General features: G+C 46.8%; 1 protein-coding gene across 1 annotated transcript in view; it reads left to right on the top strand.

Annotated features, from left to right (window-relative positions):
• Positions 1–3,322: 3,322 nt before the first annotated feature.
• The window catches only part of CORO1C (coronin 1C), a 95,971-nt gene continuing 82,411 nt past the window's right edge, over positions 3,323–16,882 (top strand). Inside the window, exon 1 of the mRNA XM_006112594.4 lies at positions 3,323–4,818. Coding sequence (XP_006112656.4) covers positions 3,366–4,818 — 1,453 coding nt within the window. The 5' untranslated portion in view covers positions 3,323–3,365. The remainder of the gene's footprint in view (positions 4,819–16,882) is intronic.

Genomic DNA, 16,882 nt, shown 5'->3' with positions numbered 1-16,882 from the left:
TGCCAGAACTGAATTAGAACCCAGGAGTCCTGACAGTCTCTCTCTGCAGTTAGTAAGAAAGTAAGACTATATATTACAATTTTAAGGCTAACCAGTGTCCCTTAAGTGACTTGTTGCAAGATGTAATAACATGTTAAAATTAGAGCTGAGTGGATTTAATATTTATTTAAATGTTATAATATATTAATGGAGATTGCCTATCTCCTAGAGCTGGAAGGGACCAAAGGTTGAGTCCAGTCCCCTGCCATCACAGCAGGACCAAGTACCATCCCTGGCAAATTTTTGCCCCAAATCCCTAAATGGCCTCCACAAGGATTGAACTCACAACCCTAGGTTTAGCAGGCCAATGCTCAAACCACTGAGCTATCCCTCTCCCCCCATGTTTTTTTTGGATATAGGAATTGGATACAATGCTGTCAGCTAATCTACCTTGGTAGCCCTAGAAAGAGGTGAAGTGTGTGTGGGGAGGGCAAATAGAATTGATTCCCCCTCTCCCCCATTTGCTGCTTGGCTTATACTGAGTATGCTCAGTATCACTGCTGAAGCTGCTGTTTTCATCTGCCCCTCCATGCTTTCACTCTCTACCCCCCCCCCCCCCCATCAGGGCATGCACAGGTTGCCCTCCCTGCACACGCACGCACGCGCGCGTGCACACACACACTGAAATCTGAAATGGTGCCCCTGCCTTCAGGAGAGTGCAGGCAGCAACACCTGCGTCTGAAGAGATGATGTTTCAGTGTTCTTAAGAACATGTAGCTGGAATACGCTGCTGCAGACTCAGTGTCTGACTCCAAAGTAGGGCAGTTGTTTGTGTGGATATAGAATTGGCAGCATTAAGCTGTGTCTTGTCTCACTGTGAGACAAGCACTGATGCTGTTCCCCCCTGTGGGGCTGGCTAGCACAAGTCACAATGGGGCTGGCTGATGCAGATAATGAAATCTTGCATCTCTAGGTCATTGGTTCAGATTAAGGATGTTAAGGACTAGTTGTCCCCCCCCCTTCCTGCCTCTATCAGATGGAGGCAGCAAAGAAGGAGGGAAGAGGGGGTACTTCAAAGTGTTAGCGCTTCATGGAGCCCAGGGTCAGCTGGGGATCTAGCTGATCCCCAGCTTTCTGCAGCATTTCTGCAGAACCCGGAGTCAGCAGGGGAGTCTCCAACTGATCCTGGGCTCCATGTGGTGCTGCCGCTTTGGAGTACCCCCTCTTCCCTCCCTCTTTGCTGCCTCTATCTTTGAAATGTCCCCAGCAGCCCAGGGCCAGTGAGAAGTCCTGCTGACTCTGGGTTTCATGCGGGAGCTTCCACTTAGAAATGCACAAGAGCCCGGATTTCCCTCTGGCCCCAGGCTGCATGCGGCATGCCAGTTTTGAAATGCACAAGAGCCCCTGCTGGGGCTCTTGTACATTTCAAAGAAGGAATGCAGAAGTGTCTATTGACTAGTTGAGGAATCTATGGAAATTCCATTGACTACTCAGCTAGTAAATTAATCGATATTTAACATCCGTAGTTCAGATCTGGCTCCAGGTGGCAGAGGCAGGAAATTATTGCTGCTGATGACTATGAAGTACCTTGTGTGAAGGTGATGAGGCATCTCTGTTTCAGGTGCTAGTGGACAAGTGGCCACCTGGCAGGAATCACTGGCACTAACTGGATGCTCATTGTCAGTTTCAGCTCACACGCTGGGCCATGAGGAACAAGTTGTGCTTGCACTTTTAGATCTGATCCTTGCAGGTGAAGAGCAAGGCAAGTGGCAGGTGGCCCTGGAGGCGAAGTTATCCTGATCTGTGGGTAGATACAGGATTTCAGCTGCCAGACCCTGTCAATTTGGCACCTTTTGCCAGCAATCAAATCATTTAAAAAAATTCCCCTGAACTTCCGGTATTAAATAAACAACTTGGGACCCAACTTCCAGATCACTCATGTTTTGCATTTGGCCAGCTTTTGGATGTATGTTTACCCTGCTCTTTGGCTTAGCTTCCAGCAGTAAATAGGCACAGACAAGGAGGACAGAGCACATAGGTCTCAGCCTCGCCCAACCATAGACAGCAAGTCGCTGCTGAAGGATGGGGAGAGGTGTTCTGTGTGCGTAATGCACAGTTGCTCACACAGCTAACGGACGATGTATTTCTAGATGCTTTTTTTATGTTCCCATTTGTGATTCTGAGTGAGATACAAATAGGGAAGCCTGGCACTTAGCACACCCTAAAAGGCAAAGAGATTCAAAGAGCCTGTGGGATGGAACTAGGTCATTGGTGGCAAGCATGCTCACCATTAGTGAAAATGTCATGCATTTGGGATTGTATATAAATGGATTAGGACTCTTTAAAAATCATTCCTTCCCCTTTTTCCTGCCTCTTTCTCAGGAGAGTTTACTGGCACTTGTATGGCAGAACTATAATCTGGAGAGAGGAACTTTCTGCATGGAGGTTTGTTTAGCAATGCCCAAAACTTTAGTATGGGTTTTTTGATAAGCTGCGTGTTTTTAATCTCCTAACAGAATCTTATTTCTGAGGTTGGTGTTGGGCGTCTTTGTTTATCTCGGGAATACTTTGATGTCACAGTAATTCACTTAACAATAACATATTCCTGCAGATAATTCCAGCGGATCTGTCTCTGCCCTAAATACTTTATGTATACTGTATCTTTCCCAAGTACACTAGGATCCAGACCAAGGTCTCAGCATCAACGTGCACTGCACAGCTTCCAAGGAAGGAGTGTTTTGGGTATCAGGGGTTTGTGACAGACACTCATGGTACAGCACTAGAAAATGCACCAGAGGTGTGGACATATATTTCCAAGATCTCTCTAAAAACCACAGAACCGCTGGCAGAAGATAATCCATCACAGATCAACTTTGACAAATTGCCTGACTATAAATAACCACAAAAACAGCAGTGGGGACTGCAGCAAGATCAGCTACCAAAGGAGACAATAAGGAGTTACCAGAAAAAGGGAAGAGAACACCGAAATAGAACAAATCCTGCATATCAAGTGTTATGCACCACCAGATTAGAAGCCAGTGGACTTTAGATGTGGTTGTGCCCACTTAGGTAGGGTAAGTCTGGTGAATGTCAATTGCAGTATTAATCCTGATACCTCCATTATCAGAAGACGACATTCTGCCCTGCCACATAAAATGGACTCTACCATCTCAATATGCATTTTCCACCTCTAGCATCTGTAATTCTGAAGAATGCTGGTTCCTACAACCTAGTAACACCGGTTTCCAAGCTGTGTCCAGTCTCACAGAGGAGTGAATTAAAGAGAAAGTGGTGGTGAAAACTGTAGAGACCCAAAGTGTGGGGAGAGCTCAGTTTTTTTGTTTCAAAGCATTTGGATAAGTGATTAAAGCACTGAGCTGCTTGTGATGGAAGCCTCCACCTGGTGCCACTCTGGCTATTTTCTTGATGACAAAGGTAAGATGAGAGAGAGAGACTCTCCTTTCTCCAGGAGAACTTCCAAAGTGAAATGTGAAGATTATGTGTGCCTGAGTAAGAAGCAAGTTGACTCTGAGGGACTGGGTCTCCGAACAGAGGGAGGTAAGCCCAAGGGCACTGATTATGATGTGCATGTTTCCACCAAGAAGTTACAAATAAGCAGAGGAATATGTGAGGGAAGGATTGAGGGACTGATGGCAGAGGAGTCATACTCTGAAGAGCGAACTGTGACCAAAGCAGGTAGGAAAGGGATGGAAGGTGAAATCTCTTCAGAGGTGTTTGAAATGCAGTTTGGCCAGCGGTATTTGGGAGGTGAGGCTGAAAGCAGGAAGGCAAAAGCTATTGTTTATAGGCTGGAGGAAGCTGAAATCAATATGTCCAGCCAAGAGGGAGAAATGACTCCATATGTCCACATGGAACTTGAGGGGAAAAGGGAAATAACACCACACACAGTGCCTCTGATCCAGAGAAATGCCAGCCATCAGGAAAGTTATCCAGAGACAGAGCCGGCTGCAACTGGAAGTGTAAATATGATCAACACTTTTCAAGGCACACTGAAAAAGCAGATAAGCCGGTCAGACTCAGAAAGTAGCACAGAGAGCCGACAAGTTAACAAACTGACATTGAACTCTCCCACAGAGGAAAATAAATCCAGCATCCAGAGCTGGTCAGGTAGCTGGGAGCGAAAAGCCATGGTGATGGACTGTACGGTGCAAAGCAAAGAGAATAGAAAAATGCAATCTGCTTCACATACCCTTTTGGAGAGCAGCAATTCAGGTGGAAACTTGATGCAGACAGTAATTTTTTCCTCTCTGACTGAAAGCTCTGCAGAGCGTTATTCACAGGATTGGACTGGTGAAAAGGATGGAAAGCTTGGTAAAGATAAGCAAGTAGTGAAGAACCTTGAGATAATGGTCTCAGCCATTTCAAATTGTACTCTAGTTGCTGGAGATTTGAGAGAGAACAACAGCCAGGTCCTTCACCCTAATACAGGAAAAGACCTCAGAATCGAGGCAGATTCAGTGGTATCTGATTCAAACAGCCAGAAAAGCTCCTTAAAAGTCCCTTTAACAGGGTTACCGACTGAAGGTCTGGCAGCGAGTTTCAGTGAGACTGTAACACTGTCAGAAATGATACAGAAAACATATAACAGTAGGATGATTGCTAGCAAAAATCAGCCAGAAGCTACCGTTCCAGATAGTGAAACTAAAAACACCAGAGAGAGGCTCCAGAAAGGGGGCCCAACCCAGCAGGAGCAAAAGGGGGAGGAAAATCAAGAAGATGAAAAAGTGCTTAAAGTTGCAGAGGTGAAGAAAACCTTTGAAAAGCAGAAGTCTGTAGATGGCAAAGCATCTGCATCACCTCACAGTACAGCTAAAAAAGGTGAGCCATGGCACAATGCTGGGGGGCAGGATTTCAGAATACTTCTGTGTTTCAAGTTTTGGATTTCGGTGTTTAGTTTAAAATCAGGGTTGAAAGGAACTTAAATTTCTGACAGGTACTGTCCTAGCACAACCCTGGGCTCTGCCAGCTCTCTAAATAGCTCCCTGCTGGCTTTTGCCACAGCTCAGTTCTTGCTGGAGTTGGGGGCTGGGGTGCACACCCTTACTTTCACCTCTGTTTAAAATAAACTACAGAGAGTGGTTCCTTACTGAGATGAATCTAATGAAATGTGTTAGTGACCCTCTTCAAGAATATTGAGCAAATTTGGAGTTCACTCATAGCAGACTGGGATCTAATTAGCCTCTATAACAAGGTTGAAGGAAAATTCCAAATTGTTTTAATGCAGAGTTTGGTAAAACTGCCACTGAGTTATGCTGTAGAGAGAAAAGGGGGCTTACTACACAAAGGATTCATTGAATAAGAATACCCAGCTCTTATAAAGTCCTTTTCATCAGATACATGCCCTCCGATGCTGTTCTTTCACTCACTTTCCCATGTTCACATTTACCATTGTCCCTGTAGACTGATATTTTGATTAATTTACTTACACCTGTTGATATAAGATGCAGTTTTCCCCTTTAGGTTCTTTTACTCCTCGGGTGTGACTTAGCTGCAGACTCTTTTGAACAGTGAGACTAAACCAGTGGTCCCCAACACGGTGCCCGCGGGGGCATTTGTCTGCGCCCGCCAAGTGCTCAGGGCTGGCCTGGCCCCGGGCACATGGCACGGTGCCGGAGCCGGCCCCAGGCGCATGGCGCACGGTGAGCGCCGATCCCGGGGGCGTCGCGGATTGACCACCCGCGCTCTGGGCACGCGGCACATGGGGGGAGCGCAGGCCCCGGGCGCACGGTGCTTGGGGGGGGAGCACCAGCGCCAGCCCTGGACGCGCGGCGCTTGCAGGGTGCGCCGGGCGCACGGCGCTTGAGGGGAGAGCGCCGGCCCCGGGAATGTGGCTATGGGGGGGCCCCGGCCCTGGGTGCGCAAGGGGGGGCCCCGCCCCCGGGCACCCGGTGGGTGAACAGCCACGCCCCCTGGCGCCCAGCAACCTCAAATGGTTGGGGACCACTGGACTAAACTAACCCTGAAGCTGTGGGCAAGATTACATTGTTCAAATGAAACCAGTAAAACGGTAAAAACAGACGAAGGTTAGACCGGGGTCTCCAACGTTTTTAAGCATGCGTTCACTTTTTGAATTTAAGTGCAATTCAGGATCTACCTCAATCCCAAACACCCTGGCCTTGCCTCCTTCCTTCCCCTTCTCTGTGGCCTCGTCCTTGCTCACTCCATTTTCTCTCACTATTATCAGGTTGGGGACAGAGGTTTGGGATGCAGGAGGGGTTCAGGACTGGGGCCCAGATTCAGAATTCAGGCTTTAGCTGGGCCCACTTACCACAGGCGGCTGCTGGGTGGTGGTGCAGGGGGCTAAGTCAGGATCACCCTGGCTCTGCACCACTCCCAAAAGCAGCCAGTAAACTCTCTCCATCTCTGCCCCACTCTGCTCTGTGGAGATGGGGTACAGGTTAGAGGGAAGGGCACCCTGGCATCATCACCCTCCCTTCCTCTTCTTTTCATGCCCTGCACAGCAAGCAGGAGGCTCCCAGGAGTGAAGAGCACCATGAAGGCTGAGGGCAAGAGCAGCACGGCAGTGCTGAGAGGGGCAGATGAAGTGCCGGCACTTGATAGCTTCCTGGTCAAACCAGCCAGGATCACCTGTCAGAGGCTCCAAGATCTACCGGTAGATCCCGATCAACTGGTTGGTGACCCCTGGGTTAGACAGACAAAATCAAAATAGAAAGTAAAGATGTAGGTGTGTTGTAGAGCTATGCGTGGGAGCTTGTATAACCATATTGCCAATGGTCTGGTAGATTATTTTACATTTCCCAGGGGTGGGGGGAACCACATTTTAAGATACTATAAAACTATATTAACTGAATACTTTTCAATTAATACATTTGTAATTTAAAAATAGTTTGCATCTTCTCCTGTACCCCACATGTTATGTTGTCACTTAAACAAATGCAAAGGAGGTGGAAACCTGAATCAGAATGAGAATGAAATGCAAAGCAGTGGAGAAGCAAACTCACTCTTGGGAAGTAGGAGTTTAATGTTTAAAGCCACCTCATATCAAGTTCCAGAGAAAATATCAGACAAACAGGTGCAGAATGAAATGTATGTGCAGCTGCAAATGATCAACAACCAGAAAGACTTGGGCTAAGTACACCAAGCTCCCCTGATACTGATCCCTATCAGGGAATTTGGGTTTAAAGACCCAGTCCACCACTTCTTGGGAGTTTTATCTTACTAAGGAGTAGAGAGCATCTGGCTCTGAAAGTCATTCTGAAATATTTGCATCAGCAAAGGCATATAGCATTTTGGTGAACAGGAGCAGCTGATAGATGCAATCAGTCATCTTACAGGAACATTAGTTTTAGTTATTGATATGGAATGTGGCCTCCATTGTGCCATGCTCATGATCTAGCTGTTCCAAAAACAAAATACACAAACACACAGAGGAATTAATGTTTAAAACAAATGCACCAACCTCACCCAGTCAATCCCTGGCTTCTGGCAAGTATTTTGGCTGCATTTGTCTCCTTTCTTTCTCTTGCAGCTTTTGTAGTGGGACCGTTAGCAGACGGGAGTGAAAGGGAAATGACAAAAGAATTAAAAATAGGTTGAATAATCAGGATGTAGATTTCAAACGTGACAAATGTAACAAGAAATGTAATAGGAATAATGCTATTAAATCCACGTTTCAGATCATTTCCAAAAGCCACTCTTTATAATGCAGAGCCTGGCTGAATTCCTTTTACTATTCAGCACAAAAAGAAATATTGGTCCCAAGTTATTCATTTCACAGATAGAGTTCTACTTTATCTCCTCCTTTTTTTTTTCTTTTTTTTTTTTTTTTGGACTGGGGAGGAGGAAGGGCTTTCTTGCCTGCTTTTTTGAAGTTAATCATCTGATATGTCTGTGACGGACAATACAGAAATCCCCATCTGTTGCAATTAATTGCAGCTTTTCTATCTAGTGTCCTAACATTTTAATTAAGAATTAGGACTGAAACATTAAAAAAAAGAAATCTTGAATAAATCATTACACTGGAGAATGCAAGACAAAAATATAATGTAGATAGATTAGATAGATTTTATATTATGTATGATAAATTACACGATTGTGTGCATACATAATATAAAAGCCTTTTTATATAATGCACTTGTAAGTGATTTGGAACAGTAGTCTTTCATTAATAAATATCTTGAACACAGTTACTAATACTCTGTTTATTGGTACTTTGCACTCTCCAGTATTTTCCATCCAAGTATTTCCCCTTACAAGCAATGCATTGATTTTATCACAAGTCCCTGTATCACTCTATTCACTTCAGTAGACTATCACAACACCTTTGTAAGGCAGGCCAGTATTATTTATCCTCACTGGGGGACAGGGACATGCCCAAGTCCATGCAGCAGGTCAGTAGCAGATTTTTTAATAAAACCCAACAATTATAACTGCTAGTCCTGTACTTTAATCCACACATTTCCCCTCCTTCCCTGTCCTTGAAGGACACATGCTATTGTGCAGTCTCCTGAATTCCTTTTTTATCAGATCAGACACTTATATTGTGCTAGTTATCATCATTGCATAATTCTACAGCTCCCCTTTCTGGCCAAGAGCTGAATGAATCATAAGGCCAAACAAAACAGCTCTCTCTCTCTCTCTCTCCCTCTCGCCTTTTCAACAAATGCTTGACTAGGTCTGGGGAACAGATCACCATACTCCCATGTTTCACTAGATGCATAATTATTGTACCACATTTAAGAACTGCTGTATATTGGGTCTTAGCACCATTTTATTTTGGCAGCAGCTGAACGTAGGACAAGAACCGAAATGTCCCTTCAAGATAAGGCTGTTTAATCACTTTAATAAAGCTGCCATCACCATCTGATAGAATTTATCTACTGTGTACTAAGGGCCTCAGAATATGAAGAGAAATCTAACGCTGCGACATAGACAGAGAATGATCTTGTTTCCATTTCAGGTTTCTGTGTATTGAAGAAAAAAATGACACCTGCATTTAAATAACTATAAAGGGTAACATAAGCTCATAAAATATAAGGATATATAAAACTGTATCATTTATTTCAATGAGACAGGCATCCAGTTGCACCAGTGCCAAATTTGGCCATGTGTGTGTAACTCATGCTGTTTTGAGGAAGGAAGGATTATAACAGCATGAGTTAAAGGTGGAATGGCCTGGTGTTTCCTGCAATCTAAGGCTTCATTCTGTGCAAGTATAATTTTGTTTATAAATGAATTAACATGCCTTAAAATAGTGGTTATCAACCAGGATGTACAAAGAGTTCTTCTAAGGGGTATGCCAATTGATCTAGATCAGTGCGTCTTAACTTGAGAATTGTGACTCTCACAGGGGTGGGGAGATGGTCTTAGGGGAGATTACAAGTGCAGGGCTGGCATTATGGGATGGCAGGCAGGGTTATTGCCTTGGTCCTCATGCCACAGAGAGTTCTGTGAATCTAAGTTATATGCGTCAACCCCAGTCAGAGGGCTTGGGCTTCATAATTCTGAAAGGAGTACAGTATTTTGGAAAGATTGAGAACCCCTGCTTTGAAAAATACACAAACAAACCATGGCAAATGTCCCAAAAGTTGTATAACCTGGGACATCTGTAATCAGGAAATGCTCAAGCTAACCTATCATGGTCTGGCATATTTTGTGTGACTCAGAAGTTAAGCTGCAAAATAATAGGACTTTACATTGCTGAGCTCCCTAAACACACTAGAAGTCAGTTTTCTTCCTTTAGAACAGGGGAGAGCAAGACAGACTACGTGGGCCAGATCCCAAACTGATTGATCCAGCCCAGCGTTTCCCAAAGTGTGGTCCGCGACCCAGTACCAGTCCTTAGAAAAATGATCACGTAGGATCCTATTAATTTGTGTGACGTGGTAGTAGCAATCCGCACTGCCAAGCACGGCGACGTGGTCCTCTTGGGAGAGTGCCTGCCGTCGCGGCATCTCTGCTGGGCATGCTTCTGGGCAGCGGGGCTAGATCTGGTGGGCGCTAGGACCCAGGGAGAAGGCCAGGTGCCATGTGCACTGATACAGAATGCCCATGCCAGATGCAGCTGGGGGAGCAGGCACCGGCCAATAAAGCAGCCAGGATTGGGGCCGGAGGGGGGGTGGGTGGAACAACCTGCCGGACAGGTAGGGCCAGCGACACAATTTATTTGCATATTCATCATTTGCTTATGAATATGTGAATATGCAAATAAATGTTACCAATCCTCCAAAAGCTTGTGAATAGGTTTACTGGTCCCTAGTATCAAAAAGATTGGGAACCACTGATCTAGCCTATGGCAACCTTGGCACTTCCCCATCCTCAGGCCAATCAAGACCTGGGAACAGGAGCGCACTCAAAGTCTTCTCCCCCTGCCATGGGCATACAGCACCTAGAGAGAACTGCCAGCCTTTTGAACAACTAGAGATTCTTCTAGGTGCCAAGTGCTCCTGGCGGAGGGAGCAGACTTTGTGCACTCCCCAGCCCCCAGACTCCTGATTGGCCTGGGGTGAGGGAAGCACGCAGTCTTCTCCCCCCACCAGGGGCATGCAGTGCCTGGAGGGAATCACCAGCTGTTCAAAACAGCTGGCAGTTCTCTCTAGATGCCACACACTCCTGGCAGGATGGGGGTGGGGATCTACAGTTTCACATACTCCCTACCCCCAGGCCAATCAGAGTCTGTGGGCAGGGGAGCACCTTTGTTTTAGAACATATTTAGCAGTGAGGAAACTCAGCCCATGAGTTCTAAACATACTGAAGTATTTGTGCCAAATTCATCCTTTGATGTATAACTGCTGTTTTGAACTGCTGTAGTTGATATGTTGCTCATCTGTTCAAAAGTACCGACACTAATCTATCCTTCCTACCAATGGGCAACCAGCAGTGTACAATTACACGGAGCAAGGTCAAAAGGACAAAGAAAAGTTCGCCCCAGCTGGAGATGCAATAGGGCATTGCATTTGTTCTGCCATTACCTGCTCCCATATACTTTCCCATGCAGGATACATCCGAGTAAGATGAGAGCAAGCTACATCCCTCAAGCAAATAATTTGTACTTTATAGTTTTCATTTAAAAGTATGTTTCCCCCATTTCCCTCCCTTAAAATACCAACACACATACATACCTTGTTAGGATTGGATAGATAGAATGGCTAAAGTAGGACCTGAAAGTCAAGACTCCTGATATCTGTTCTAGTTCTGCATTAATCTTGGGCCAGGCCACTCCTGGTTTGATTTTTGTTAGACTTTTCTGAAGTCTAAATCAGACCACACACTTTGATTTCTCTACCAGGAAAACAGTGAGGAATAACAAATTAATTACTTGTAAAGCACTTTGAGATACATGAACAAAATCATGTAAAATCATTATTGCACTGGTAGAATAGAGAAGTACGGTAGAGTCCCTATCATCCGACCTAAACGGGACCAACACATGGTTGGATTACTGAATATGTCGGATGATACCGACTACTGTAGAGAGCAAAGGAAGAGCTGATGCCGCTCCTGCCGGGGATGAAGTCATCTCACCCCGCAGGAGTGGCATCAGTTGTTCCCTTGCTCAGTTGTTACCCTGGAAGCGTTCTGGCAGCAGCGGCAGCAGCAGCTTCTCCTAGAGAGTGACGAGGCAGCAAGCGGGGCCGTTCTCTCGGCCCGTGCTGTATCCGACCCTGCAGTCCCCGGGAGCTGCAGGGTCGGATAAAGCGGAGTGTCGGATTACTGGATATCGGTTAATCCAGACTCCATTGTGTTTGCAAGTTAGCAAAATGTAGCAGCTGACGTGGCTTTCAGAATTAGGGCTTAATGTGTGTGACTGATGATTTGCTCTGCTTCCTTTCTGCAAAGGAATTATAAGGTTTATCATATGGAGTGTGTGTGGGAGACAAGGGGGAGTAGATAAAATTGTGAACAGCTCAACTTGACGCATTTCTATATGTCCCTTTTGCTACATGCCAGTGGATAAAGTTAAACTTCTAGTCCTCCTGATAGTGGTGAGATGATTTAGGAATATAAACTCTGTTGTGTAATCTTTCTAACTACAGGCAGTCCCCGGGTTACATGGATCCGACTTACATCGGATCCCTACTTACAAACGGGGTGAGGCAACCCCGCACTAGCTGCTTCCCCCCAGCAGACCAGGGAGACGCGAAGCTAGCGCCCCCCCAGCAGACCAGGGAGACGCAGAACAGCTTTTTTCAGCAGACACCTCAGCTTGAGAATAAAGGACTGAGGGAAGTGAGGTTTGGGAGAATAAAACTGAGCTCTGGAGAAATGTTTGGCTAGAGTTTCCCCTACAATATGTACCAGTTCCGACTTACATACAAATTCAACTTAAGAACAAACCTACAGTCCCTATCTTGTACATAACCCGGGGACTGCCTGTACATAGATTTTAATAGTAAACATAAATTTCATGGGGAGAAAATTAACCTTTAATGTGATGTCTTAAAATGCTACATTGTCAGGCTAATATATTTATATGCTTTGTAGTTGCAAGCAACATGCTTTTACGAAGAGTTTTAGCCTACAAATAGTGAAGATGACTGCACTGAGGGGAATTGAAGAATTAATATATGATCTTATATTTATTTTCTCTATTTTGATTAAAACACTCTATTAAAGTTTATGATGTCTCTGTATGTCTGCAGCCATACCAACTCCTAATCAGCTCATTGTCCTAGGACAGAATTTGAGCAATATTTGGTCCTTTCCCTCTAGATGCTGTAGGAAATAGTGTTGAGGGTTGATGTCTTCCTTTCTTCCTTTTCAGTACTGAGTGAATGTCCCAGCATGACTTCACTGAGAAACTGTATGGTGTCTTTTGGTTGAAAGGCCCTGGTCAGTTGTGGTCATTGAAGAGATCATGGCAGGTTTTGAAGAGATAGGTAACCAAATTTGAGCTGAGTTTATTATATCCTTCTAAACGTCCACCTAAAACTGCAGGGATAAGAACAATCAGACTGGATCAGATCAAAGGTCCATGTATCCCAGTATCCTGTCTCCCAGCCGTGGCCAATGCCAGCTGCCCCAGAGGGAGTGAACAGAACAGATGATCATTAAAGTGATCCACCCCCAGTCACCCATTCCCAGCTCTTGACAAACAGGCTAGGGACATCATTCCTGCCCATCCTGGCTAATAGTCATTGATGGACCTGTCCTCCATGAGTTTACCTAGCTCTGTTTAGAACTCTGTTATAGTTTTGGCCTTCACAACAGCCTCTAGCAAAGAGTTTCATGCGATGACAGTATGTTAGTATGAAGAAGTATTTTTTTTGTTTTAAACCTGGCTCTGCCTATTAATTTCATTTGGTGACCCCTAGTGTTTGTGTCTTTCCCAAAATTCTTATTCACTCCCTGTGCTACCTTACCCTGTGTGTAATGTGTTATAACAGAGGCTGTTGTTCCCCAGAGATTGGCAAAGCAACTCAGATGTATGTTTTCTAGCGGATTAATAGCAAGGGGATTGACAGTCAAAGCACTCAGATTCTAGATCCATCTCTACTGTTGATTCCCTATGTGTGTGTAAAATATGAAACACAATTCAAGTATGCTAAGATGAAAAGGTTTAACTGCAATATGACCGAGGTAGTGCTAAATTGCTTTTTATAGTGTTTATTTTTTGATGATGAAGGGATTTTTGTGGATCAGAATGGAGAGGAAATTTGCTACACTGTATTTCAGCAGCAAGATCTTGCTCCCAAAATGTTACATGCGGAAGGCATCACCTTTAAATCTAATTTTTGCGTGGAGTGACTATTAGAAATGTGGTGGTGTTTGTAACAAAGAAGATCTTTCCACTTATCAAAGTTGTGGTTAAACTTTTGTCAGGTTTCATATGTTTGTTTTGACTTGGAGCTACTGTACATGCTGATGTTTCTGACACTTGTGACCCAGATAAGCCAACAAGAGTTGTGATAAATTGTCTCTGCTGAGACTCTATTTGAGTGTCTTGCACTCTTATCTGTCATGCACTATGTATACCCTTTACAAATAAACCTCCTGGGGTTTGTAACAAGCAGCACAAAATGGGCCACTTTATTTTACAGGGTTCTTATCCCAGTGTATCAGTGAATTGAGAGACAGTTTTAAAACTTGAGTGATGTTAATTGGAACTGTGGGTGGGTGGTCAGTCCTTCTGAAAATCAAGTAAGTGTCTAAATGTAAGCAGACAAATTTGGTCAGTATTTTCAAACAATATAAGGAGCCAAAATTGGTCTTTTGTTTTGTGGCATCATTCTGAGCTATAAGCATTGATCCATCACTATGGGTATGTCTAGACTATCCATCACTATCGGTATGTCGGTCAACGGAGCCATGTAAACTAGTTTACCGGGCATAGGCAAAGAAGCGGGGATTTAAATAATCCCTGCTTCATTAAAATAAACAAGGCTGCCGCGCTGTGCCGACGATCAGCTGATCTGGCATAACTGCGGTAATCTAGTCACGGATCGGTTGGCTGGGGAAGCAGGATCAGTCGGCAAAGGCTACTCCAGCCGACCGATCCACGTCTAGACTACCGCGCTGTGCCAGATCAGCTGATCAGTCGGCACAGCGTGGCAGACATGTTTATTTTAATGAAGCGGGATTATTTAAATCCCTGCTTCTTTGCCTATGCCGGGTAAACTAGTTTACATGGGTCCGTCAATGGAGCCATGTAGTCTAGACATACCCTATTTGAATATGCTTAATGTGCCTTCCGGGAACAGAAGAATAAAACCTAGTGTAACTTCCTATGTTGGGAACACTGACATTTGCTGCATATCTACACTGAAGTCAGTGATGATCTATTATATAAATCTCTATTTTAGGTTATTTCATTGAACAACAGAGATAAAAATTCTGTACCTAAGTGATGTCAACATCCAAATATGTGAATTTATTTTTAAGGCTGGAGGTGAAATCTTTGGGTTTTAAGACCATTGGCTTCTTTGTTTCTTCTGAAAAGTGTTATGCAACCATTATTTGTGGTCTACTTCTGCCACCATATGAAGAAAACAACACGCTGGTTATGTTGTTAAATAGAATTACTAATGGCTCTGGAGTTCGATTTTTATTTTTGTGTGGCATAAGTCAACTATTTGAAACTTTCACTTTGCTGGCTGTATGTCCGGGAATCTATATGTACTGGGGTGTGCTGGGTTTTGCTACTACAGGTCCAGTTATATGGGTTTTACATGCACATATGGTAACAGCCAGTGAGGCATGAGTGCACAGTGATGCCTCTAAATGTCAGAAGATGCCAGCAAGACTGAAGGTTACATGCCCCTTTAATGGTGTGTCTGTCTATTGCTCCTATGGGCACATATTCATTGCCACAGGCTGCGTGACCATCGTGCGCGCATCCATTGCCAAGGTGTGTGCATCCATTACTTTTGCATGCACGCCCGTCATCGCTAATAGGATGCTTACATCACCATAGCATGCACGTCCATCACTCCTGGCTCTTGTGACACACCTTCAAATTACTATTTCAGTTGGTGTAGTGACCAGCCCCTGCTTTCAGGGCCAGAATCCTCCAGACACCCACTGGCACAGGAGGCAACCAGCTGGGAACACTGGGTGTATGGCAGGCAGGGACCAGCATGGGAGGTGCAGAGTGGGCAGTGCTGATATGGGGGGAGAGCAGGGCTGGGCAGTGTGGAGCAGTGCATGGCGGTCAGTGCCCAGTACTGTGGGCAGGTCCCTGAGTGTGGTAGAGTGATGAATCAGCAAGGCTGGAGGCAGGGCAAGAGTGGAAGTGGGTGGCTCCTGGCTGGGGAGGCAGCAGGGCTGTGGTGAGACAGTGGGGGGTGGTGAGGCATGTGAGGGCGGTGGTTGGGTAGGGCGGTGGAGCAGGGCTGTGGTGAGGCAGTGGGAGCATGGTGAGGGGTGAGAGGGCAGTGGTTGGGCGTGGCAGGGGGCAGGGCTGTGGTCAGACAGTGTGGGAGAGAGGAGAGGTGTGAGAGCAGTGGTTGGGTAGGGCGGGGGGGGACAAGGATGTGATCAGACGGGGGAGAGGGGTGTGAGGGCGGTGGTTGGGTGTGGCGGGGGGCAGGGCTGTGGTCAGGTGGGGGAGGGGTGTGAGGGCGGTGGTTGGGTGTGGCGGGGGGCAGGGCTGTGGTCAGACGGGGGGAGGGGTGTGAGGGCGGTGGTTGAGTGTGGCGGGGGCAGGGCTGTGGTCAGGTGGGGGAGGGGTGTGAGGGCGGTGGTTGGGTGTGGCGGGGGCAGGGCTGTGGTCAGGTGGGGGGAGGGGTGTGAGGGCGGTGGTTGGGTGTGGCGGGGGCAGGGCTGTGGTCAGGTGGGGGGAGGAGTGTGAGGGCGGTGGTTGGGTGTGGCGGGGGGCAGGGCTGTGGTCAGGTGGGGAGAGGGGTGTGAGGGCGGTGGTTGGATGTGGCGGGGGGGCAGGGCTGTGGTCAGGTGGGGGAGGGGTGTGAGGGCGGTGGTTGGGTGTGGCGGGGGGGGCAGGGCTGTGGTCAGGTGGGGGGAGGGGTGTGAGGGCGGTGGTTGGATGTGGCGGGGGGGGCAGGGCTGTGGTCAGGTGGGGGAGGGGTGTGAGGGCGGTGGTTGGGTGTGGCGGGAGGGCAGGGCTGTGGTCAGGTGGGGGGAGGGGTGTGCGGGCGGTGGTTGGGTGTGGCGGGGGGGCAGGGCTGTGGTCAGGTGGGGGGAGGGGTGTGAGGGCGGTGGTTGGGTGTGGCGGGGGGGCAGGGCTGTGGTCAGGTGGGGGAGGGGTGTGAGGGCGGTGGTTGGGTGTGGCGGGGGGCAGGGCTGTGGTCAGACGGGGGGAGGGGTGTGAGGGCGGTGGTTGAGTGTGGCGGGGGCAGGGCTGTGGTCAGGTGGGGGAGGGGTGTGAGGGCGGTGGTTGGGTGTGGCGGGGGCAGGGCTGTGGTCAGGTGGGGGGAGGGGTGTGAGGGCGGTGGTTGGGTGTGGCGGGGGCAGGGCTGTGGTCAGG

The sequence above is a fragment of the Pelodiscus sinensis genome, chromosome 15, assembly GCF_049634645.1.
Source record: "Pelodiscus sinensis isolate JC-2024 chromosome 15, ASM4963464v1, whole genome shotgun sequence".
Taxonomy (NCBI): Eukaryota; Metazoa; Chordata; order Testudines; family Trionychidae; genus Pelodiscus; species Pelodiscus sinensis.
Note: the sequence above shows the minus strand (reverse complement) of the source record. Positions and strands in the feature narration are given on the sequence as shown.